This window comes from Thalassophryne amazonica, chromosome 12 (genome assembly GCF_902500255.1).
Source record: "Thalassophryne amazonica chromosome 12, fThaAma1.1, whole genome shotgun sequence".
Taxonomy (NCBI): domain Eukaryota; kingdom Metazoa; phylum Chordata; class Actinopteri; order Batrachoidiformes; family Batrachoididae; genus Thalassophryne; species Thalassophryne amazonica.
The window spans coordinates 90,651,242-90,678,551 of record NC_047114.1 but is presented as its reverse complement, the minus strand read 5'-3'; the positions used below and the strand labels follow the sequence as shown (position 1 = coordinate 90,678,551).

At 43.4% G+C, this 27,310-nt stretch overlaps 1 protein-coding gene across 5 annotated transcripts in view; it reads left to right on the top strand.

Annotated features, from left to right (window-relative positions):
* LOC117522219 (zinc finger protein 521) overlaps window positions 1–27,310 on the top strand; it is a 296,467-nt gene that overhangs the window by 80,735 nt on the left and 188,422 nt on the right. For all 5 annotated transcript variants that reach the window (XM_034183612.1, XM_034183611.1, XM_034183609.1 and 2 more), the window contains exon 4: window positions 23,309–26,820. In XM_034183612.1, coding sequence (XP_034039503.1) covers window positions 23,665–26,820 — 3,156 coding nt within the window. In that variant the 5' untranslated portion in view covers window positions 23,309–23,664. The remainder of the gene's footprint in view (window positions 1–23,308; window positions 26,821–27,310) is intronic.

Sequence of the window (27,310 nt, the reverse complement as noted above, 5' to 3'; positions counted from 1 at the left end):
TTATCATATGCATGATGTAAATTAGGAGTAGGCGTAGTTGAAGTTGCATGTAGCTTCAAATAAGGTTGTTTGTCAATTTATCTAATTTCCAAATCCTAGGTCTTGTGGGATATTTGTACAAATATGTAGACCTGGGTTTGATTCCTGGTTACACTACTGTACTGTCTGTGAACGTGGACAATAGATTTAATCTGCGGTGTCACATCTTGAAGATCAAAACAAGTCCACTTCCATTTACCTCAGGTTCTACATGTGCAGTCAGGTTGTTTATCAGATCCCAAAATGGCAGGAGGTGTGTCTGCCTTTGTAGATGGATTATGTGTTCTCCAACTGCTCCTCAAAATAGTTGGTTTGTTTATTTTCCTGACCGTCTCTTAAGGTAGAACAGGTAGCTCTGTGGGATAGGAGTTGGGCTACCAAAATGTTGATCTGGACTTGATTTTCAGTCATGCTACCTGTCTTTGTCCTTGGACAAGACACTTCATCTAGATTGTCTCAGTCCAGCCAGCTGGAAATGGGTACAAACCAAATGACTGGGGGAACTGTAGTCTCTCATCCACGTCACACTATATATATGTATATGTATGTAGTATGAGGCAGACCGTGAGGCAGTCTGAGTCTGTGGACATTTTTAAGTCAAGACTCAAAACCTATTTTTATTCTCTTTCTTATGGATAGTTTTTATTTTTATTTGTTTTATTGTTTTACTTCTGTTTTTATTTATGTATTTGAATTTTTTATTCATTTTTAATTATTTATTAAATTTTATGTTGACTTGTTTTATATAAGGCGCCTTTGTTGTGAAAGTGTAGTGACACGGACCCACAACAGGGGGCGCAAATGAACGGCCAATAGATGAGCCAAAAAGTAACAATTTAATGTTGTGAAATGTGCACAACGAACATACAGACAATCTCAGAATATAATTACAGTCAATCCACAAAAGGTGACGTGTGGGCAGGCTCGAGGATAGAAGACGTCTGTCCTGAGAAGAGCCGGAACCACACGATTTCCGCCGCCACGGGACCTGGTGAATACTGGAGCCGCCAAGTCCCGAATTCCCAGGTGATCACCGTCCCCAACTGTCGGATCTGGTACTGCTGGCGAGAACAAAGACAGTCAAGTGTGGGTGTGTGTACACCCAGTAACAATAATGGTGGGAATGCCACCACCACCTCTCACTCAATACGTTGCAGCGATCCCTCAGAGGAAAAAGAGTGCCGTCTTGCACAGCCTCCACAAACTAAGGACCTGCAAACACTAACAATAAACAGATTCAGAAAATACCACAAAAAGGCTGAGGATATTACCTCTAATGAAGTACGATATCTCGGCGATGAGGTGGAGATGACGTCTGGGTTTTATGGAGTGCGATGATGTAGAATGTGTGACAGCTTCAGGCATTAATGAGTGACAGCTGTCACTCCCGGCTGTGTCCGTGGCGGCAGCGCCCTCTCATGCCTGAAGCCCGCACTTCAGGCAGGGCGCCCTTTGGTGGTGGGCCAGCAGTACCTCCTCTTCTGGCGGCCCACACGACAGCCTTGAGACAGCTTTTGCTGTGATTTGGCGCATTATAAGCTAATTAAATTAAATTAAATGTATATATGAGGTCTGTTAGAAAAGTATCCGACCTTTTTATTTTTTTCAAAAACCTGATGGATTTGAATCACGTGTGCTTGCATGAGCAAACCTTTTAACCTTCGTGTATGTATATATATATATATATATATATATATATGTATATGTATATGTATATATATATATATATATATACATATATATATATATATATATATATATATATATATATATATATATATATATGTATGTGTGTGTGTAAAACTTGTTTCCCATCTTCTTGAGCAGCAACACAACAAAGAAGTGTTGATGAAACCTGGGAATTTATTTCCCATGATAGCAAAATATGGATCCCAGTGACTGAAGGCACCTTTATAAAGTGATTTTTTTTTTCTTTTCCTGTTGAAGTTTTGCCTAGGTTTTATGGGTCACTGTAAGAGGTTTGATTAAAAAGATTCTATTTTCCGAATTCTGTGAGTCTTGTGCTTGGTTTTAGGTAATGGATGGTGCCTTGAAACTTGCAGAGCAAACTCTATTTTAATGAAGCAGCCACACAGTAACTCAGCATATTTCTGTACATGTTTTTTCCCTTTTCAAGCTATTCACATAAATCAAATTTCCATGAGTAAATTCAGGCGGGTAAAATAAAACCGCTTCCCGACTAAAGCCTCGCACAGTGAGGTAACGGTCGAAGGGTAACAACAGAGCACAGCTCTGTGGTGTCTCTCAGAGTGGTCAGCTGCCGGTCCACAGGCTGGAGTCACTGTTGAAGCTCAGCCCAGTCCAGTCCCGCCTGGCCCAGCACTCCCTTAGAGTCGGTGCAGTGAGGCAGGCGGTGCAAGGGCATGCTGGGGGACAGATTGTCATCCTCCTCTCTCCCCCTGGGAGGCTCACTGTGGCTGCTGTTCCAGCCAAGACCTGGAGAACAGCCTCCTTCCTGTTTGTGCCTGACTTTACCTGAAGTGGTCAACAATGGTGCTTCCTGTCGTCACCACCAGCTGCACTGGTATAGCGGGGATGTTGGATGACTTGCCATCCATCAATTGTTATGTTCTCCCCCCCCTCCCACATTAAGCAAACAACAACAGAGTCAAGTAAATTAGATCAGTTTATTTTGTTGTGAAGAGCATGTGAGTGCTTCTAAAACGTCAGTAGCGTGCTTTCTACCTTCTTAGTGTTTTTGGCATCCTTGGAGTTCAATATTTCCACCAGTTCCTCCTCTGTGAACTCAGCAAACCTCACTGGCAGACGGTTTTCTGCTGTTGTTGACATGTTTGTTGCCATTTTTTCAACCAGCGTCTGTCAGCTAGTTCCTGACATCTGCTACGTCATTAGTGATGTCATCTCATGAATAATTGTATGCTGCACTCTGATTGGCTAGCTGTTGGCAGTAAGCTCTAACGCTATTGGTCAGTGGGAACCTTTCCAGTATAACTTTTGGTCCTAGCCTTTTTGGATCCCTTTGGATCCAACATAACTTTCTGGTGTCAAGCATGTCAAAATACAGGTAAATAATGGACAGAAAGGCTAATCTGTGATTGGCTATTGCAATCTGAGTGGAGAACACACACACACACACACACACACACACACACACACACACACACACACACACACACACACACACACACACACACACACACACACACACACACACACACACACACACACACACACACACACACACACACTATATATATATATTAGTTCACCTAACCTAACAAACAAACACGGGGAGAACATTGGCCACTGGTGGGAATCGATCCCATGACCTTCTTGCTGTGAGGCAACAGTGCTAACCACTAAGCCAAATGTAACAAAATCTGCCACTAATACCACTAATGAACTAATGTGTCCAGTCCATAACTCCAAATGTCACTCACACATCACAAAAAATAGGCTGGGTGGCAGTGGTTAATATTTTTCAAATCTCATGAAGTTTCACTCAAGTTATTTTTACCCCTAAAGGAACCAAAAAATGAAGAAGCACCTTGAAAAAGTTGAAGTTTGTTTTTTTTTTTTTTTTTGGGACCACCTTAATATATATTGCCTGTCCAGGGTGCACCTCTCCTGTCCATGAGTGACGAGCTGGGATAGGCTCCAGCCCTCCTATGAACCTTCACTGGAATAAGAAAGTATAGAAAATGAATGAATAAAAAATATTAGTTATCAGCAATCACATTTGATTTGCCTAAAACATTTACGCTTTTGGACCCTTAATGTGTAAACGTGTTTGTAAGCAGCATGTCATCTCTGGAGTTCTTTCAGAGTTAAAACCGTTTATGGATGCTTGTGTGATGCATATTTTTACAATAAACCCAATGAGGCAGATCGTGATCATTTATTGAGCTGGTAACATTTGCAGAAACGTTGTCAGTCATTATTTGCTGTTTCAGTTTGTTTCCATCAGTGGGACATCACTGGTGGAACAGGAACCCGGCGCCGTGATAAATAATGGAACTCTATTCTTCATTATGTCTCACAATCATGGGCAGAAAAAAAAAGCAGAGTAAAGGATGACTGGCCGCCCTACTTTCCTCCTCTGGCCTCCCATTTGTCTAACTTTCCTGGGATGCCACTGGGGCACTGTGATTTCTGGGACAGTGACCAAGTGCTCCTGTCTGTGCTGGGGGACGTGGGTAATGTGGACAAAGTAGTTGACAGTTTTCTGCTTCCCCATGGTTGAGAGATGGAGCCATAAGGGCAGGAATAATGGACGTGCACGCCACAGAGTCAGGACAGTGCTTGATGTTGCGACTCTTTGTCTGATCAAATCCCCACTGACCACCGTCTGGTGGTGTGCACGCCTCAATGTGCACATTTTTAGTATAGCTTTCCTGCTTTGGTGTCATGCTACTGATGAATCTACGGGAAGTTAACCGTTAGTTCAGGCGCTTTTTTCGAGCTCAACCATTAAACAACAAATTCACATTATGACAATACTTGTCAAAGTCCAGTGTTGTTGGCAATCAAGCCTCTGAGTGCTTTTCTTGTCTTTCATGATTGTGAAGATCTTCTATTTTTTTAAACTTGTATAGGAAGGTAAGAGTGGGAGTGAACATGAGAGTCAAAAATCCAAGAACTGTTCAAAATGACAAGAAAAGGTCTGATAAGCTCTTATTTTGTAATCGTTGGTCGTACAATGATGTCTGATGGTTAGCTTGATGTATTTTCTGTAGTACTCTGGTTTATATTAACTGCATCAATCTTACAAATTACCTCCAATTTGTTTACTTGTAAAATGAACTATAAATTCAGTTTTGTGGACGATGTCCATATGTATTATATAATATTATATGGATGCAGTTTTTGATTTGGGGCTTCATCCATCCATCCATCCATCCATTTTCTTCCGCTTTATCCGGAGTCGGGTCGCGGGGGCTAGCAGCTCAAGCAAAGCCGCCCAGACCTCCCGATCCACACACACCTCCTCCAGCTCCTCCGGGGGAACCCCAAGGCGTTCCCAAGCCAGCCGAGAGATGTAGTCCCTCCAGCGTGTCCTGGGTCTTCCCCGGGGCCTCCTCGCAGTGGGACGTGCCCGGAACACCTCTCCAGCGAGGCGTCCAGGGGGCATCCGGAAAAGATACCCGAGCCACCTCAACTGACTCCTTTCAACGTGGAGGAGCAGCGGCTCGACTCCGAGCTCCTCCCGAGTGACCGAGCTCCTCACCCTATCTCTAAGGGAGCGCCCAGCCACCCTGCGGAGGAAACTCATCTCGGCCGCTTGTACTCGTGATCTCGTTCTTTAGTACCATCTGTGTCTTTGGACAATATTCTTTATTCTTTATCTGCATTGTTCCAGTCCACTCAGCTATAAGTGGATACAGGCCTTGGCTGGGGAAGTAAATTGTGATGGACTGGCGGTCGTCCAGGGAAAGTCGTAGACTCTCGTTGGATTCCGGGGATGGGCACTGGCACCAGTGGGTCTACAAGGGGCGATTGAGGAGCTTTGAGCCAGACCCAGAAAATGTAAGGCCTGGTTCTCCATCTTTTGCATTCTGAGAAACCAGCATTTCTTAACTTTGCACCCAGTGAGTCAAAACTTCACACGTTTGTTTCTCAGAATGTAAAAGATGGAGAACCACACCCTCCTTTTTCTGGGTCAGGCTCAAAACTTGTTAGTCGCCCCTCATAATGGCCTATAAAGGACTTGAGTCTTCTTCTCTGGAAAGCTAGCAAAGACAGAAGTGGTACATGTTTACAGGTGGCCCAGCCAATAGTTTCAATCTTCAAGCTCCTCTTCTGAATACCACCCTCTCAATTATGGGCCTCGACCCAAATGTATTTATCGACTATACGGAAGCGGTGGAAGAGTCATTGGCCTTTTAAACTATACATCAGGCATTGATTGGTTGAAAATGATTTCGCCAATTGAAAAGCAACTCTCCATCACCAACCACTTCTGATGGATCACAGTGCCCTCTAATGACTCCTGTTTGGGAAGAGGTCTCTCCGACTGGGCTCAAGCCCACAGAGTGCCCCACCCCCCACAAAAGATCCTGCTGAAGGCGGGCGCTGAATCTTGAGCGGATGTTTACATTATAAACACCAGCAGTGAGTAAATAGTCTTTAATATCAGCAATACATGTTGTAATTAAATATAATTATTGTAGAGTTTTACTGCAATTCTGCTATTGATACACATATTTGTTTGTCAGCAACTTGTTTCACACAACACAATTGCCAACAGTCACTGTGGCACTTTGGAGGTTTGACTGTGTACACGGTTTTAATGTGACTAAGGTGTTAAAAAAGTGAACTTGGCCTTTAAAGGATGCTGCTGCTTGTGCTGCTGCTGCTGGTGCTGGTGGTGCTCGTCCACAGTCCCTCCTCGTCCTGTGGCATAGTGGATTTGATTGATCTGCAGCACAGGGGAGTGGGACCTGACATTTTTCAGCAGTGTGTAAAAAAAAAAAAAAAACATATTGTGTTTGCTAAGACAAAAAGCAGAAAATATAGAGGCAGGTTGAGTGTACACAATACGCAGTACGCACACATGCTGTATATGAGGTTTGTATTTAATGAAAAGCAGAAGAACCTCTCCGTGTTTGTCCTGATATTGTTAAAAAAAAAGATATGAAAAGTTTGACATATATGCTGGCTCCTCAAAAGTGAAACCAAAGTGGCTGTAGTGTCCCCTGGTGGTTGGTCAAGTCAGGACAGCTAGGCGTAATTAAAAATTCAAAGTAGATGCAGTGCAGATTTTTTTAAATTTGTAAAGTTTGTTTGTTTTCGAATACTATTAATGCTTTTTTTTTTTTTTTTTTTTTTTTTTTACGGACCATCATAAAATTTTATGGGATCTCATCCAAAGAACAGTTGAGCAAATTTAAGCCATGTTCTCAAACCGCCTTAATTTCTTTCTCTTTTCTTTAGCTTTTATCTCCTCCTTCCATCTATTAGACAAGCATTCCTTTCATGTTATTCCGTTGCATTTACAGTATGTATTATGATGTCATGAAACTCTGGCGATGTCTCGTCTATCTTGGTTTTGAGTGTTATTCTCCCTTGCGACGTGCATGTTCTCTGAGTGCAGGTTATGGATTAGTTTTTAAAGTTATTCATTGACACTTTAATAGGCCGTTAATATGCCGTATTTGGCACATGCGTAGATGTGATTGACGTCCATAACTCTCAGGTAAACTGTTGTTTGAAACGGTTGCCAGATTGGGTGGGTTCCTAATCAGCACCTCGTGCTGATCATAATTTTTATTTTATTCCTTTGAAATTTGCCAGTGAAGCAATTATTTGGGATTTTTTGGGATGTATATTAAATTCAAAGTATGGAAATTTCGTTCATGTTTGGTTTTTGTTCTACTTGTTCTACTTTTTTTTAGGTTTCATATTGCATCAACAAGGCCTAATATTTGGGTTTCATATCAAAAGTTGACAAAACAGGGGCAATTGCAAAACCCATCAACTAGATTTTGGCCTCCAGCATCATTCCAGGTCAATTTTGATTGTATAGTTTGAAAACCCACATATGAGGCCTTACTCCTGTCTCCCCGTAACAGTAACCATGGGCCTATGTAGCACCATTTAGCAGCTCTAAGGTATTAAACCATGAGTGACCTTGACTGCCATGATGGCATATTTACAAAAGCCACATCTGACTTTATATTAATGTCTAATATTAGCCATAGGCCACTTCTAATTCATGATTTCCAAACCTAAACAAACTTTCCTCTATTTTTATTGGGTGAAAAAACTAAACGTTGTCCTGTGACCTTGACCTTTCACTCTTTAATGTGAAACATTAATGGATTCATATTTGAGTTAACCCTCTGGGGTCCGAGGGCATTTTGTTTTGACAGTTCACTCGCCTGGCATAAATGTTTTATGATTGCATTTTCTCTCTGCATCCCACAATCAAGTTTTAGGTCTCTCTTTTTTCAGGACAACCTGTGCTTTCAGAATATATATGTTTTTGTAGTGTTTTATAAGTGTAATAAAGGTTTACAATCAAAAATAGGCAAGGAAAAAATGAAGTGAAAAATAATTTTCCACACACATTTATTCAAAACACACAGCAAACTATAATAAACAACTGTTTTGACACTTTGTAAAGGTAATTTGAGGTCTTGTGTGAAAGACTGTACAACAAAAAGGTTCAAACAATAAACACAAATGCACATTTTGAACAACATATACAAAATGGTCTATGCGTTTTTGTTGTCCATTGATATGGTAAACAGTGCTTTATGCAGAGAAAGCAACAGAGTTATCCAGTAACATTCACATGCAAACTAGTGGAGCAATCCTGATAGTTACACACTCTTTGTTTGAGCACGTGAGATTGTCATCAGAGGCTCTCCGTCTGCTCCTGCTTTCATGATCCCTGTGCGTAATGGCGCAGGGCGCACTGAGTATGTACTAATAGTATGTGCCCATTGGAGTACCCAGGGGGCTATTCAAACGGGCCAACTAGTAACATATCACTCCTGAAAACGATCTTTGGCTTTTCACGTGAGGTAAATCTGCCCTACGATTAGATTTTTGAAAACCATGTGACGGTGAACCAATTCCGATTGGACGCTTACATTGCGCACATCATCAGACAGCTTCTATGAGGAATACAAAGATGGCCGGTGGCTGGCTCGAAGGTCGGTGGAGTTAACGTTTCAGCAAAAAAAAAGTAAGTTTCTATCTCATATCATTAAAAAGTTATTTATAATTTAGTAAAGCTTGGTCTTAGCTGTCGTATAAGACAGCGTTGGCCCCAGAGGGTTAACTACCATACAGAATTTGATTAAAATTCCTCAATATTTTTGATGCCATTTTGTTGATGGCCACACAGACACACAAACAGGTGAAAACAACCCACTGAGTGTTGATGGGCTTAAATATTACATAACTACATGTGATCACTTCTGGCAGGAAGCATAACAATTGATCAAGATTTTAAGTTACCCATCCATTTTTTTTAAACTTGATCACATGGGGCTGGAGCCTATCCAAGTGGTCATTGGGCAAAAGAAAGGGATCATCCTGGACAGATTGCCGGTGTGTTGCAGAGCTGATACAAACACACTCACACCTACGGTCAGTTCAGAGTCACCAGTTCACCGAACATGCATGTCTTTGGAAGTGGGAGGAAGGCGGAGCATCCGGTGGGAACCCACGCAAAGACCACACAAAAAGAACCAGGTGTGAAGGGAACCTGAGACCTTCTCACTGCGGGGCAACAGTGCTAACCACTAAACCACCGCGTTGCTCGATTTGAAGTTATGTTGACTCAAAATTTAACCAAATTTCTGCTTGAAAATTAGGTTGTTGAGGAAGGATGTGTTTTTGTGTTATATGCACTTTAAAAAATGGAAAAAAGTACTTAAATATGTATGTCAGTTATTTGCACATGATCAGAATGTTTCCAAATAAAATAAATTTCTTCTATCTGTCAGATACGTAAGACAATTTTGGTCATTTGGGCACATTATGAATCCCGTGACTTTTAGTGCTTCTCATTACATTTTAAAAACATAAATATTTTGGGACTAATGGAAGTTCATTAGCAATTTTCATTCATTATCTATCCCCACTTAAAGGGCCACTTGGGGCAGGAGCTAATCCCAGCGGTCATGAGGCGTTAGATGGTGTACATTGTGGACAGGACGCCAGTCTGTCGCAGGGCTACATGTATAGACAAACTAACACATTCACACACCTGCGGTCAGTTTAGAGTCACCACTTCACCTAACCTGCATGTTTTTGGAAGTGGGAGGAAACCAGAGGGAACCCATGGGAACACAGACAGAACATGCAAACTCCACAAAGAAAGGACCAGGTGGGAATCGGTCACATGACCTTCTTGCTGCCATCTTTAAAGCTTAAAGGACAGAAATAATTTCCAGACTTGATTATCAGCTGTACTCTATTCACCGACTTGACATACAGGCGGTAGCCGGGGGTGGGGAGGGGCCATACGATGCCGCGCTTTACGTAGCTCTATTCTCTGTTGGGTTGTCGCGGCCATTTCTATTAATGCGTCATTTCATTTGTCACTTCTGCCATTAGATGGTAAGTGGTTGTGTCACAAACAGAGCTGCACATAATGCGCGCGTCATTCAGGTGCACGCCACTGTTTGGAGAAGCGCGGAGATGACACATGCGCTGTCCCGCGGGAAACCCTCGCTACTTTTCCGTGTATATAAAAAAAATAATAATGATAATAAAAGAAGCCCTCTCTGAATATGAAGTGGGGTCATGGTGTTACATCAGACAAGTTGTCAGCTTTTTTTTTTTTCAATGAATCCCCAATTCCCAATGTGCCGCAAATACACTCGCACAAACACATCTCCTATGACAACGGCTATGTACAGATCTGTGCGACAACGCAGGAAGATAAGCTTTGGCAGCTGAAAGTGTTGCTTCGCTGGAGTGGCTTTTGAACAAAGTCTGGCTTGCTGCAGAGGTGACAGATGAGTGATAGAAAAAACACTTTTCTGATAAGATAAGGTCCTGGACCCGGATAAGAGTTTGCTTTCCTAAATGGAAGCGCTGAACTCGATTGCTGTCAGGCAGCGATAAGCCACCCTGAAGTGTTTCCAGGACCCTTGACATGGAGGTAACGGTGCCAGCAGTCAGGAACTCACGCGCTGTGGTTCCTCTTATGGTTCCCGATGGTGTTTTAGTGCATAAACCAGAATTATAAAATCACAAAACATCTGTCTATCAGTCATTTTGTTGCTTAGCAACCTTTTTTTAATGTTTTTTTTGTGTGTAGTTTTTTTTTTTTCCTATTTTCAACATAAATGTTTCTAAAAATAAAAAAGGCCTGTACAAATACAGTTTTTCTACAGGGGGGAACTATCCTTTGATCTTTACCCACTTCCCTGGTTACTTGGATATTGGGCTGTGATTGGCCTTGACACTAGCTGTCACTCAAAGAGACTGTAATTATTCATAATGTTATGGCTTAAGATATCTTAAAGTGAGAAGTTACAAAAAATAAAAATCACCCACTGTACAATTATCGCAAACAGAGAAACTAGTCATAAGAGAACAAATTTGAGTTTTCATTACCGGGCTTCAAATGTGATGTAAAGTTGGAGATTTTAACATGAGGGTCTGAGGTTTGAGCTGCTTTTGTAGCCAACCTCAAGTGGCCATTTAAGGAACTGCAAGATGTGGCACTTATTCCTCCCCAAAGTTGGTGGAATTGTTGAGGCTCAGCCAAGCAGTTAAAGTGACAAGCTCAAATCTTGACCTATGCTTTTCTTCTCCTTGTTCTTCTTCTTCTTTCAGCTGCTGCCATTAGGGGGCGCCACAGCAGATCATTTCCATCTCACCCTGTCCTCTGCATCTTTCTCTGTCACACCAAACACATGCATGTTCTCCCTTACCACATCCATAAACCTCCTCTTTGACCTCCCTCTTCTCCTCCTGCCTAGGGAGGTTCGTTTGCAAGCAAGTAAGCAAGCAAAAGTAGCTTCATCCTCAGCATCTTTCTCCCTATATACCCTGAGTCCCTTCTCTGCACATGTCCAACCCATCTCAGTTTCACCTCTCTGACTTTGTCTCCAAAATCTTGACGCTTGCTTATATCGATGATATTTAGAATTTCTGTTGCTTAACCCTCTGGGGTCCGAGGATATTTTTTGGACAGTTCACTCGCCTGGCATAAATGTTTTATTATTGCTGTTAACAGCTCTCCCTGCATCCCACAATCAAGTTTTATGTCTCTTTTTTCAGGACAACCTGTGCTTTCAGAATATATATGTTTTTGTTGTGTTTACAGAGGTGATGAGGAAGTAATGGGTAGATATGGTATCAAGGATAGGAATGGGGAAGGACAGATGGTAGTTGATTTTGCAAAAAGGATGGAAATGGCTGTGGTGAATACCTACTTTAAGAAAAGGGAGGAGCACAGGGTAACATATAAGAGTGGAGGAAGGTGCACACAGGTGGACTACATTCTTTATAGGAGATGCAAGCTAAAAGAAATCACAGACTGTAAGGTGGTAGCAGGAGAGAGTGTCACTAGACAGCATAGGATGGTTGTTTGTAGGATGATTTTAGAGGTAAAGAAGAAGAAGAGAGTGAGAGCTCAACAAAGGATCAGATGGTGGAAGCTGAAGGAGGAAGACTGTTGTGTGAAATTTAGCGAGCAGGTGAGAGAAGCACTAGTTGGAGGGGAAGCAATTTTGGACAACTGGAAAAGTACTGCAGATGTGGTGAGGGAGACAGCTAGGGCAGTACTGGGTATGACATCTGGACAGTGGAAGGAAGACAAGGAGACTTGGTGGTGGAATGAAGAGGTCCAGGAAAGCATAAGGAGAAAGTTTTGGGATAGTCGGAGAGATGAAGAAAGTAGACAGGAGTACAAGGAGATGCGGCATAAGGCGAGAAGAGAAGTGGCAAAAGCAAAGGAAAAGGCATATTGCGAGCTGTACAAGAAGTTGAATAGTAAGGAAGGAGAAAAGGACTTGTACCGATTGGCCAGACAAAGGGACAGAGCTGGAAAGGATGTGCAGCAGGTTAGGGTGGTAAAAGATGCACATGGTAATGTGCTGACAAGTGAGGAGTGTGTGCTGAGAAGGTGGAGGGAATATTTTGAAGAGTTGATGAATAAGGAAAATGAGCGAGAGAAAAGGCTGGATGATGTGGTGAGAGTAAATCAGGAAGTAAAAGATTAGCAAGGAAGAAGTGAGGGCTGCTATGAAGAGGATGAAGAGTGGAAAGGCAGTTGGGCCAGATGACATTCCAGTGGAGGCATGGAAATGTCTAGGAGAGATGGCAGTAGAGATTCTAACCAGATTGTTTAATAAAATCTTGGAAAGTGAGAGGATGGTTGGTTCCTATTTTCAAGAACAAGGATGATGTGCAGAGCTGCAGTAACTACAGAGGCATAAAGCTGATCAGCCACAGCATGAAGTTATGGGAAAGAGTAGTAGAAGCTAGGCTTAGAAAACAGGTGAAGATCTGTGAGCAGCAATATGGTTTCATGCCGAGAAAGAGCACTACAGATGCAATGTTTGCTCTGAGAATACTGTTGTAAAAGTACAGAGAAGGACAGAAAGAGTTACATTGTGCGTTTGTGGACTTAGAAGAAGCTTATGATAGGGTGCCAAGAGAAGAGTTGTGGCATTGTATGAGGAAGTCTGGAGTGGCAGAGAAGTACGTTAGGGTAGTGCAGGACATGTACAAGAATAGTGTGACAGCGGTGAGATGCACAGTTGGAATGACAGACTCATTCAAGGTGGAGGTGGGATTACACTAAGGATCAGCTCTGAGTCCTTTCTTGTTTGCAGTGGTGATGGACAGGTTGACAGATGAGATCAGACAGGAGTCCCCATGGACTATGATGTTTGCAGATGACATTGTGATCTGTAGTGAGAGTAGAGAGCAAGTTGAGTCTAGTCTGGAGAAGTGGAGATATGCTTTGGAGAGAAGGGGAATGAAAGTCAGTAGAAGCAAGACTGAGTACATGTATGTGAATGAGAGGGAGCCCAGTGGAATAGTGCAGTTACAAGGAGTAGAAGTGGTGAAAGTAGATGAGTTTAAATATTTGGGGTCAACTGTTCAAAGTAATAGAGAGTGTGGTAGAGAGGTGAAGAAGAGAGTGCAGGCAGGGTGGAGTGGGTGGAGAAAGGTGGCAGGAGTGATTTGTGACCGAAGAATATCAGCAAGCGTGAAGGGGAAAGTTTACAAAACAGTAGTGAGACCAGCTATGTTGTATGGTTTAGAGACAGTGGCACTAACAAAAAGACAGGAGGCAGAGCTGGAGGTGGCAGAGCTGAAGATGTTGAGATTCTCTTTGGGAGTGACAAGAATGGACAAGATTAGGAATAAACATATCAGAGGGACAGCTCAGGTGGGACAGTTTGGAGACAAAGTCAGAGAGGCGAGATTGAGATGGTTTGGACATGTGCAGAGGAGGGACCCAGGGTATATAGGGAGAAGGATGCTGAGGATGGAGCCACCAAGCAGGAGGAGAAGAGAGAGACCAAAGAGGAGGTTCATGGATGTGCTGAGAGAGGACATACAGGTGGTTGGTGTGACAGAGGAAGATACAGAGGACAGGGTGAGATGGAAACGATTGATCTGCTGTGGCGACCCCTAACGGGAACTGCCGAAAGACAAAGAAGAAGAATAAAGGTTTACAATCAAGGAAGCAAAAATCAATCAATCAAGCAAGCAAGCAAGGAAGAAATAAAGCGAAAAATAATTTTCCACACACATTTATTCAAAACACACAGCAAACTATAATAAACAACTGTTTTGACACTTTATAAAGGTAATTTGAGGTCTTGTGTGAAAGACTGCACAACAAAAAGGTTTAAACAATAAACACAAATGCACATTTTGAACAATATATACAAAATGGTCTATGCGTTTTGTTGTCCATTGAGATGGTAAACAGTGCTTTACGCAGAGAAAGCAACAGTTATCAGTAACATTCACATGCAAACTAGTGGAGCAATCCTGATAGTTACACACTCTGTTTGAGCACGTGAGATTGTCATCAGAGGCTCTCCGTCTGCTCCGTCTCTCCTGCTTTCACTGATCGCTGTGTGTAATGGCGCAGGGCGCACTGAGTATGTACTAATAGTATGTACTCATTGGAGCACCCAGGGGGCTATTCAAACGGGCCAACTTGTGACACATCACTCCTGAAAACGATCTTTGGCTTTTCACGTGAGGTAAATCTGCCCTACGATTGGATTTTGGAAAACCATGTGACGGTGAACCAATTCCGATTGGACACTCACATTGTGCACATCATCACACAGCTTCTATGAGGAGTACAAAGATGGCTGATGGCTGCCTCGAAAGTCTACGGAGTTAACTTTTTAGCAAAAAAAAAAGTAAGTTTCTATCTCATATCATTCAAAAGTTATTTATAATTTAGTAAAGCTTGGTCTTAGCTGGCGTATACGATGGCGTCGGCCTCAGAGGGTTAAAGACTAAACACAAATATTAATTCATGACTGTTGTTTTTTTATTGGGACAGCAGATTCATGATGGATTGTTGATTTTGGATAAAGGTTTTGTGCCAGATGCTGTTTATGATGCAGTTCAACATGTACATAAAGAATGGGGCCTCGAACAAAGGACTTTCTGTTTTGGAGGCAACCGTTATTACTGCTTGCACTGTGCTGCCCATTTTATATTTGTTGTTGTCACAGGTTACTGGCCGATAGGTCGTGGCGCGACGTTCGTCGTAGTTGTTGGCAGCATCGTCATCTGATTGTTGCGCTATCTCAAAAACTGTCTGATAACTTTTTTTCTAATTTTGGCAAGGGCGTAATATGGGTCATTGACATTGTTCCCGTCTAAAAATCATATTCATAGATTCCTTTTGTTGGAAATGGCGGCCATTTTTATGCTAAAAACAATTGAGCACTTTTGGGCAGTTTCCTCAAAAACTCTCTGATAACTTTTTTCTAATTTGTCAAGTGCGTAATATGGTTCGTTGACAAATTTCACATCAGAAAATGATAGTCGTAGATGCATTCATTAGGAAACGGCATCAATTTTTTAGGCACCGTGTACATTGTTTATTTTTTCTTACTGTCTTTTTTCTTTGACTATTTTGTTTGAGTTTTGTTGTATCTGAGTGAAATTTTGTTGCATGGTTGTCTAATAAATTCAATTCAATTCATTTTTTATGCTGAAAACAGCCAATTTGGGTATTTGGGCCCAATTGTCTCAAAAACTGTCCCATAACATATTGGTCATTGACATTGTTCCCATCCCAGTATTATTTGTTAGATTCGTTCATTTGGAAATCATGACCATTTTTCCTTGGGCTTCAATTGAGCCGGTAACCCACAGGGCCCTTAGCACGCTAATGAACATTATCAACACACTTTGTCAGAGCTGTGTGTTTTTCCCGCCACTATAAGATTTTACTGGATTTGATATTTTACCATCTACACTGGATTTATTGCGTCACAGATCAACAAACGAGCTGCTATATTTTAATTCTTCGGTAACGGAATTGCAATCAGAAATTTTTTAACGGTGAGCTAAAATATGGTCAGATTTTGCTGTCATTGTAATTCCTTTACCAGAGAATTGCTGTATATTGTTGGAGCAAAACAAATTTAAAAAAATCTCTAGAACACATTGTGTGTTCGTAAAATGTTCAGTTATAATCATTTTAAAATCATCTGTCATTTAGAATTCAGCAAATTAAAACAAGCAACATTTTCCACCATATGTACTATTGTCCAAAGGGAAACGGTGTCATCAGAAGAATTAATGAGTTCTCTTAAAAAAAAAATGTGTTTGTAGATCTTATTAACTTAAAAGTATTAGCTTTGCATAAATCAAAACATTCTTCCGAGGTTTTTAAGTTCAGTCCCCGAGCAGCGGAGCAGCAGCTTCACCTGGTCCCAGCGTTCAGGATTTTATTTAAACAGGAATATTTACTCTGGGAGAAGGTGCTATAAATGAACACAGAGGAAGTGGTGCACAAAGACTACTTCAGACCGGTTTGGGAAAAGTCAGAGTTGAGGTTTTTACTTCTTTTTTTAAGTAAGACCTGCATTTTTGTTTTTCTTGCAGTTCCTTTTCCATTAAAAAAAAAGAAGTCTGACTGATTTCTGTTCCAAATCCCTAAACTTGAGAGAAGTTTAAACTTTTACCATCCTGCAGCTGAGAGATAATCTGAAGTTATTTTTATTTATTTATTTATTTTCCTGGAAAGTGACTCCAGCACATTTTACACCATATAGGAACACGAGTGTGAGTCGGGTTGTTTTGTTCCATACATGGGAAGGTGGAGTGGGGGTAGATGTCCCAGAGAGCGACAGGCCTTAAGATGGAGGTCTTCCTCCCAGGACGTGACAGGCTGTTGGCTTGAGGATGCTCAGGAAGGCCTTGGCAGACCAACAAAGACAGCCCTTCAGCTGCAGGGTGTAGTTTTTCAGGCCCCAGCATCCCCTTTGGCAGCAGCACAGAGAGTGCTGGCGTGCACAGGCCCCCGGCCCGAGAGACGGGGAAGTAAGGCCCATTCTTTTATTTACTCAGGCTGCTGCTGCTGAAGCCTGGGCAGTTCTTGTCTGGGTGAAGAAGGGAAAAAACAACTCTCTCTCTCGCTCTGTCTTTCCTCTTGATGTCTCCTGAGGATGACTACGCTTTCATCTGCAGTTGTTCACACACTTGTTTCAACAATGTGTTTGCATCTGCACATTATACACAGTGTGTACATGTATCTATGCGCGTGCACCGTCCAGTCTCAGCGTACCGTGCAGGTATTGAACCGGAATTATCACTTCATCACCAAACACCGTAAATTAGTAATTTTCAGTATTGCTGTCGAATACACATACAACCCCAATTCCAATGAAGTTGGGACGTTGTGTAAAATGTAAATAAAAACAGAATACAATGATTTGCAAATCCTATTCAACCTATATTCAATTGAATACACCACAAAGACAAGATATTTAATGTTAAAACTGATAAACCTTATTGTTTTTGTGCAAATATTTGCTCATTTTGAAATGGATGCCTGCAGCACGTTTCAGAAAACCTGGGACAGTGGTATGTTTACCACTGTGTTACATCACCTTTCCTTCTAACAACACTCTTTTGAGCAAATATTTGCACAAAACAATAAAGCTGATCAGTTTGAACATTAAGTATCTTGTCTTTGTGGTGTATTCAATTGAATATAGGTTGAAGAGGATTTGCAAATCATTGTATTCTGTTTTTAATTTACATTTTACACAACGTCTCAACTTCATTGGAATTGGGGTTGTAAATATATCTTCTGGACAAACTAGATGTCCTGTAGATCCAGATCTGAAAAATATATGACTCACACGATGGATCAAGTAGGGGATTGTCTTTTGGGGTGACATACGTTGGGGACTGTGTGTTTGTCGGCATGCAACGACATTCCCACGTTAATCAAATCCACCTACAGGTGTATCTAGCTTGATTACCAACCCCATCCGGTAATTGATGAAGAGACAATCTTACTCGCCACCGAGGGATTGCCAGGACGATTTCTTGCAACCAGCAAGTAGGCCACAAAGTCAAATTCAATATCGAGATCGGCCTCGGACCCATTGAATCATCTCTCAGTGGTTTTGTTACTAAGCTTCAATGACCTGGTTTGGGCGGGAGTTGATCCATGTGTTAAGAAGTCACTGACAATCGCAAAGGCAAATTGAACCTTGAACCAGGTTGTCAAATTTTAGACATGGTTGACTTACCTTGGCCATCTTACACAAGTCTATAATTTCTCCACAGAATCTTCTGTGTCTGAGCGTGAGGAGGTTGAATCTTCTAAGTTGATCTGTATAAGCACTGGTTCTTGCACAGTGTTACATTCTGAAGTTGGACAATTTAGCCTTTTTATTTATTTTTTTTAGGATTCTACACAGGCGATGGCACTCTAGATGCAGCCTCATAATTACAGTGTACAATCTTCTGAAGTTATTAATGTCCAGACGAGAGAAGCTTCATCTAACGATTAATAATAATAGTAAATGTTGCAGATCCAGAAACTAAATTTGTTATTGCAAGGTAGGGCAACTTTCTGCCCTTTTAGTCACTTTCTCAAGAAATTATACATGGGTAGTCTTGGACAAGATATGCACTCAACCGAGTGCCTCTGTAGTTGCTGTGTAGAGTAGGTAGCTCAATGGATAAAGAGCTGGTCTGACAGTATATAAACCTGGGTCTCAGACCCTGTTCAAACTTGGGTTTGCAATCCGGTTTGAGCTGGCTTGAATCTGAACGGGGTCTCAGTCCACCCATCTGTAAAAATGGGTGGGAAAGTAAATGTGAGGCATCATTGTAAAGCTCTTTGAACAGCTGCTAGATGAAAAGGCACCACAGAAATGCAGCCCTTCCTGTTGGTGTGATTATTATTATTATTATTAGTATCTTATTATTATTGCTGTTACAATATTGATATTTTTGCTGTAATAATAATCGTCACTCAACAAAAATATAAACGCAACACTTTTGGTTTTGCTCCCATTTTGTATGAGATGAACTCAAAGATCTAAAACTTTTTCCACATACACAATATCACTATTTCCCTCAAATATTGTTCACAAACCAGTCTAAATCTGTGATAGTGAGCATTTCTCCTTTGCTGAGATAATCCATCCCACCTCACAGGTGTGCCATATCAAGATGCTGATTAGACACCATGATTAGTGCACAGGTGTGCCTTAGACTGCCCACAATAAAAGGCCACTCTGAAAGGTGCAGTTTTGTTTTATTGGGGGGATACCAGTCAGTATCTGGTGTGACCACCATTTGCCTCATGCAGTGCAACACATCTCCTTCACATAGAGTTGATCAGGTTTCCAACTGTGGCCTGTGGAATGTTGGTCCACTCCTCTTCAATGGCTGTGCGAAGTTGCTGGATATTGGCAGGAACTGGTACACGCTGTCGTATACGCCAGTCCAGAGCATCCCAAACATACTCAATGGGTGACATGTCCGGTGAGTATGCCGGCCATGCAAGAACTGGAACATTTTCAGCTTCCAAGAATTGTGTACAGATCCTTGCAACATGGGGCTGTGCATTATCCTGCTGCAACATGAGGTGATGTTCTTGGATGTATGGCACAACAATGGGCCTCAGGATCTCATCACGGTATCTCTGTGCATTCAAAATGCCATCAATAAAATGCACCTGTGTTCTTCATCCATAACAGACGCCTGCCCATACCATAACCCCACCGCCACCATGGTCCACTCGATCCACAACATTGACATCAGAAAACCGCTCACCCACACGACGCCACACACGCTGTCTGCCATCTGCCCTGGACAGTGTGAACCGGGATTCATCCGTGAAGAGAACACCTCTCCAACGTGCCAAACGCCAGCGAATGTGAGCATTTGCCCACTCAAGTCGGTTACGACGACGAACTGGAGTCAGGTCGAGACCCCGATGAGGATGACGAGCATGCAGATGAGCTTCCCTGAGACGGTTTCTGACAGTTTGTGCAGAAATTCTTTGGTTATGCAAACCGATTATTTCAGCAGCTGTCCGAGTGGTCTGCGGTTGTGAGGCTGGTTGGATGTACTGCCAAATTCTCTGAAACGCCTTTGGAGACGGCTTATGGTAGAGAAATGAACATTCAATACACGAGCAACAGCTCTGGTTGATATTCCTGCTGTCAGCATGCCAATTGCACGCTCCCTCAAATCTTGCGACAACTGTGGCATTGTGCTGTGTGATAAAACTGCACCTTTCAGAGTGGCCTTTTATTGTTGACAGTCTAAGGCACACCTGTGCACTAATCATGGTGTCTAATCAGCATCTTGATATGGCACACCTGTGAGGTGGGATGGATTATCTCAGCAAAGGAGAAGTGCTCACTATCACAGATTTAGACTGGTTTGTGAACAATATTTGAGGGAAATGGTGATATTGTGTATGTGGAAAAAGTTTTAGATCTTTGAGTTCATCTCATACAAAATGGGAGCAAAACCAAAAGTGTTGCGTTTATAATTTTGTTGAGTGTATAATAATACCTACAGGACTCGTAATCAAGTGCATACCACTGTATGATGATGGTGATTTGTTTTTAATATTACATGTTGATGTAATAATAGTAGTAGTAGTAGTATGCGCTTGTGTATAACACAGAAACTGTTGTCCCAAGTCACTTGAAAAATTTATAAAAGTTAGAATGTCAGCTTGACTTGTCGCTCTTCTGAGATCAGCTGGAACCACGTCCAATTCAAAAGTCGACTTTTTTCTCTCACTGTTTCTTACTGTTGAGAGACAGAACCATTTTTGTCACGCTGGTCTCCATCTCTGGAGAAATTCCTGCAATTGATTTGAAAATGTCACTGTGGCTCAATCTTACTCTGATATCAGCCGGATCTGAATTTGAAACCAATTTTTTGACTCTGTATACAAATATAATGCAGTCACCGCATTGGACTGTATCTCAGGTAGCATTCCCCCATATGACTAACTGATGACACAACAATGAGTAACACAACCTGTGTATATATATGAAGGAAGCTGTTACATTGTTTAATAATTGCACCCCCCTGGTGCTGCAGTTTGACTCATGTGAGGATGCATTCATTCATTACTGACAACCAAAAAGCACAAAATTATTCAATTTGAATGAGTCATCTGCATCTGCTGGCAGACAGATGTGTTTATGGTAATTGGGTGAATATTGCCTTAAAAACGAGGCGCTGGTCAGGTCAGGATGGAGGCTCTGTAATCTCTAATTGTGCTTCTTATTATGATATTATTATGATGATGATGATTACATTTATGAGTGTGACGCGGCGACCTTTGTGATATTTCAACAACCGGCACCGACCTTAAAGATGATTGCGTTTGACACGTTCATTCTGCCAGTTGAACTCGAGCTGTTATTGCGGTGTGTGCGACTCCCACGTGTCCCCCACAGATATGACTTTATCTATGTGTTTTACTGCAGTGAATGCACTAAATAAATAATATAGATCAAGTAAACAAACAAGAAAAAAAAAGAAAAGGAGTATGTAGTTGTCCTGACAGCTTAGCAGTGGCTCAAGGCAAACACATCCTCATTTAAGACCGTAGAATTTCATTTAGCCTTGTATGCAGGCCCATTTATTTGTTTGTTTTATACTATTGTCTCTAAGCCAATATGTTTGACTGTAAGGCATTGACTGGGGTCATTCTTCTTGTACTTGTCTTCTTCTCCTGTACCCTGCGAGGCAGAGAGAGAGGGTAGATCCGCCCCCTCTGTAGAGGAGGGCACAGCACTGAGTCACCCATCCTCCCTCAAACCAGTGAGAGAGAGAGAGAGAGAGCGCACCGAGACGTGCATGAGATAGATAAAACAAGTAAATCAGGCTAGGTTGGCTCCTTGAGTGAGATGTGTGTGTGTGTGTGTGTGTGCGCAGAGTGGGCGCTTTGCCAGGGGTGGGAGGTTTCCGGGAGGGCCATGGTGTGGAGGTGGGCTCTCAATGTGCCGCTTTCAGCAGTTTGGAGGGGCAAGGGAATGGCCTCCGACCCCATCTGTTTCCTGAAGATAGGCCCTGATGGGGGTAAGTGTTCAGAGAGGGCATAATATCCTGACAAAGGGCAGATCTCCCAGTAAAAACAACAGCGAGGGGGGAGACACTTGGATTTGTCAGCTGAAGGAGAGCACAGAGGTTGGATCCTGGAAAGAGATCATGCTTTTCCTTCATAAATCTTAACAGTTTCCTCTTGTTTTTCCGACTGCCAAATTTTTTGGCCTTTTGACATGCACCCTACCACCCACCCCCCCTCTCTGAAGTGCTTGGGATTGCTTTTGTTTTAGGCAAGGAAGTTCACAGCACTTGTAATGCAGCAGCGGGAAGAAGTGGTCTGTAACCTTTTGAACTTGTGGAAAGTGGCGTTGTGTGTTTTCCATTGATATCATCGCGCGGATACGGCAGCGGAATGGAATGTCGGCGCAGAATCGATTCCGATAGGGACACATTGCGAAGAAAAGTGGCGGAGTATATTTTGTTGGCTGCTCCCTGCACCTGTTTGTCCTTGAGTGAAGTGGTAGCTGCCGTGATATATTTCCTTCCCTGCTTCCTTGCTCTCTCTGTGCTCCCCATGCATCAACAAATGACACGCCCATCCATCGAGCATCAGTCGCCTTACGGCTTAACACCGGCCACGCAAACAAATGCTATAATGCATATTCTCTAATCTGATATCTATTGACTGATGTTTTGTGGAAATCATCTGTTTTGCAGTGGAGGCTTCCTAAAGGCTACACATTGCTGCCGTCTAAATTGAACATTTAATCTTGCATTTCACCACCGCATTTTTTTTCCCCCTCCTGTCTTAAGGTCATTTAATGGGTCTTTGTTTGTCAAGAAATATTCCAGTAATTCAGGAATAAAAGAACTCTTCTAATTTACCTCATGCCAGGCTGCCATCCCAATGCACACCCATTGTCTTGTGTTTGCTTTAAATGTCAGAGAAATTGTGTTTTTGAGTCACAGTGGGCGAAGCCATTACACGGCCACATACAAGGTTAATTGTAGTAAAAGCATTGGCAGTTACTCTTTTCTCTAATTATACTTTAAATTGCATATTTAAATGTAACTTTTTAGATAACACCTAAGGAGGTATTATTTCCGTCAAAGAAAAAAAAATGTGGAGTTGCAAAGATTTCTAAATTTATGCACCGCTACCCAGTAACTACTATGACAAATAAAACACTCGAGAAGCACCTTTTATGTTTAAGAGTGAGTTCAATTGGTTGCTAATGCAGTTTTTTGTCTCTTTCCTTCTTTCTGGTGTTGACTGCAGATGGTGTTGATATTGAAGATGACCCTTCATGCTCTTGGCCGGCATCGTCTCCCTCCAGTAAAGATCAGACTTCCCCAGGGCACTGCGAGGACTATGACTTTGGTGAAGAGGAAGGCGGACCTGGCTTGCCATACCCGTGCCAGTTCTGTGACAAGTCCTTCAGTCGCTTAAGCTTCCTGAAGCGTCACGAACAGAGTCACGGCGATAAGCTCCCTTTCAGCTGTACCTTTTGCAGCCGCCTGTTTAAGCACAAGCGCAGTCGAGATCGACACGTGAAGCTACACACCGGTGACAAGAAGTATCACTGCGGAGAGTGCGACTCTGCCTTCTCCCGCAGCGATCACCTCAAGATCCACATGAAAACCCACGCCTCCAACAAACCCCACAAGTGCCCCGTGTGCCGCCGAGGCTTCCTCTCGTCCAGCTCGCTCCACGGCCACATGCAAGTACACGAAAGGGGCAAAGACGGCAGCGGCTCCACACTTTCCAGAGGTGAGGAGTGGAAGTTGAAAGAAACTCGCAAATGCAGTCGTTGTGAAGAGGGCTTTGACGTCCCCGAAGAGCTACAGCGGCACATCGCTGAGTGCCACCCTGAGTGCTCCCCATCCGAGGATGGTGGGCTGGGTGCCACACTACAGTGCATCTACTGCCATGAGCCCTTCAGTGATGAAGGCACCCTGCTAACTCACATTGACCAGGCCCACAGCCGTGACAGGAAGGGCCACGCCTGTGCTATCTGCTCTGAGCACTTTCTGTCCATTGAGGACCTGTATGCTCACATGGACATCCACCAGCTCCCTGAATCAAGTAATCATAGCAACAGCCCATCACTGCTGACTGTGGGCTACACCTCCGTTTCTAGCACCACCCCTGACTCTAACCTCTCGGTCGACAGCTCCACAATGGTGGAAACAGCGCCGCCGGTGCCCAAGACGAGGGGTAGGAGGAAGAGGGCTAACCAGAACACATCAGACATGGGAGGTCGGGCTTCCAAGCAGCCTAAGATCTCCTACAGCTGCATCTATTGCAACAAGCAGGTGTTCTCCAGTTTGGCAGTGCTTCAGATTCACTTACGAACCATGCACCTTGACAAGCCAGAGCAGGCGCATACCTGCCAGTTTTGTTTGGAGGTTCTGCCATCTTTATTAAATCTAAATGAACACCTTAAACAGGTCCACAATGCAGAGGACCACGCTGCCCTGCTCGCCAGTTTGCCTGACGCCCTCCTTCAGTGTAACTTCTGCCCTGAAGTGCTGAGCGACTTGAACGCTCTTCAGGAACACATTCGCTGTTCCCATGGATTTCCCAGTCCAGTGGCTAAGGAAAGTAATGCTTTCTTCTGCCCCCAGTGCTTCATGGGGTTTTTGACAGAGGCTACCTTGGAAGAACACGTTCGTCAGACTCACTGTGATGGTGGAAGCCTACGCTTTGACTCCCCCTTGGCTGTTACTCCAAAGGAGCCTATTGTAGAGGTATACTCTTGTTCATACTGCACCAATTCCCCAATATTCAACAGTGTTCTGAAGCTCAACAAGCACATTAAGGAGAATCACAAGAACATTCCCCTGGCGCTCAACTACATCAACAATGGGAAGAAATCTTTTCGGACTCTCAGCCCCTCTTCCCCAATATCAGTGGAACAAGCCACCATGCTGAAACAAGGCAGCTCTGCCTCGCGCACCGCTAGTGAGTTCATATGTAACCAGTGTGGAGCAAAGTATACCAGTTTAGACCTATTCCAGACTCACCTAAAAACTCACCTGGATGTCCTCCAGCCTCAGCTTACCTGCCCACAATGCAACAAAGAGTTCCCCAACCAAGAGTCCCTACTGAAACATGTAACAATCCACTTCACCATCACCTCCACCTATTACATATGCGAGAGCTGCGATAAGCAGTTCACGTCAGTAGATGACCTACAGAAGCACCTACTTGACATGCACACCTTTGTGTTTTTTCGTTGCACTCTGTGCCAAGAAGTCTTTGACTCAAAAGTGTCCACTCAGCTCCACTTGGCTGTAAAGCACAGCAATGAGAAGAAGGTGTACCGCTGCACCTCTTGCAACTGGGACTTCAGGCACGAGACAGACTTGCAGTTGCATGTCAAGCACAGTCATCTGGAAAACCAGGGCCGCACTCACCGCTGCATTTTCTGTGGGGAGTCCTTTGGTACAGAGGTGGAGTTGCAGTGCCATATCACCACCCACAGTAAGAAATATAACTGCCGCTTTTGCAGTAAGGCCTTCCATGCCATTGTCCTTTTGGAGAAGCATTTGAGGGAGAAACACTGTGTGTTTGAGGGAAAGGCCCAGAACTGCGGTGCTAATGGCTCAACCGTAAGCGCCGGAGAAGGTCAAACTAAGGAAGATGCTGAGCTGCAGGGCCTTCTGACTAACAACCACGGTGCAGGGGCAGCAGGAGGATCTGTGGTGGAGTCCCAGAACAGCCATGATGGAAGTGAAGAAGAGGTGGACACTGCCGAGCCAATGTATGGGTGCGACATCTGTGGGGCGTCGTATACCATGGAGTCACTCCTCACTAACCATCAGCTGAGGGACCACAACATCCGCCCTGGAGAGAGTGCCATGATTAAAAGAAAAGCTGAAATGATCAAGGGCAATCACAAGTGTAATGTATGCTCTCGTACCTTCTTCTCTGAGGCCGGGCTGAGGGAGCATATGCAAACCCACCTTGGGCCTGTCAAGCACTACATGTGTCCCATCTGTGGGGAGAGATTTCCTTCCTTGCTGACTCTGACTGAGCACAAGGTCACTCACAGCAAAAGCCTGGACACAGGCAGCTGCCGCATTTGTAAAATGCCTCTGCAGAGTGAGGAGGACTTTCTGGAGCACTGCCAGATGCACCCTGACCTGAGGAACTCCCTAACAGGGTTCCGCTGTGTGGTGTGCATGCAGACAGTAACCTCAACTTTGGAGCTGAAAATTCACGGTACCTTCCACATGCAGAAGACGGGTACTATGTCCTCTAGTCAACCCATGGGCCGTAACAATCTTATGTCACACAACCAGCAGCAACATCACGCCCAAAAATTATTCAAGTGCGCCTCATGCCTGAAGGACTTCCGTTCCAAACAGGACCTGGTGAAACTTGACATAAACGGACTGCCTTATGGACTCTGTGCATCCTGTGTGACAGCAGCCGGCTCCAAGAGCTCCAGCCCAACCGTGAATGGCGGAAGGCAACCGCAGCCGCAGAGCGGAACCACAACTCCGGCTACAACTACAGCTACATGGGTGCACGGGGAGAGTCTCAGCCCTGGGGAGGGGAAAGGCAAAGTTGTGTCTTCATCATCTTCATCCTCTTCCACATCCTCATTATCTGCTGCCAAGACGCGATGCTCCAGCTGCAACGTGAAGTTTGAGTCTGAAGCGGAGTTGCAAAACCATGTCCAGACGGTGCATCGAGAACAGGGAGGAGATAGTAACAGCGGGCAGCACAAGACCCCCCAGGTGTCGCCAATGCCAAGAGCGAGTCCCTCACAAACTGAAGAGGTATTTTTAATCAAATTAAGTCTTTTGGGCAGTGCAGTCTCGTTTGAGGGTGGGTGTTAAAGAGGTAAAATATGACGCATATGATGTAATTTCTCTACTTCCGGGGGCGGAAACACGGCACTTGGGCAAATTACATGCAAACAAAGTGAAAATGCAAAGAAAAAGTGATGGGAAGGTGGAAAGTGGACATGTGTTGCGGTTTGTTTATGACCCAGAGCTCAAATGTGTCAAGGCGGTTTTGCAGGCGAGAGAATGTGGCTACTCTGGTTAGCTGTGTAGGCTAACGCTTACCAACACGACTTATCCCATTCGCCTCGTCTTCCCTTCTCCACTGGAGACTTTGTGCACCTGCAGCCGAAAACAAAACAGTACACCATTTTTCCCTGTGAAGTTATGCTGTGTATATATTGCGCAACGGGACCTGCTGTCCCCATAAGTGGTCAAATCCTGCGATATCATGTAGGGTTCAAACGAGACTGCGGTGCCGTAT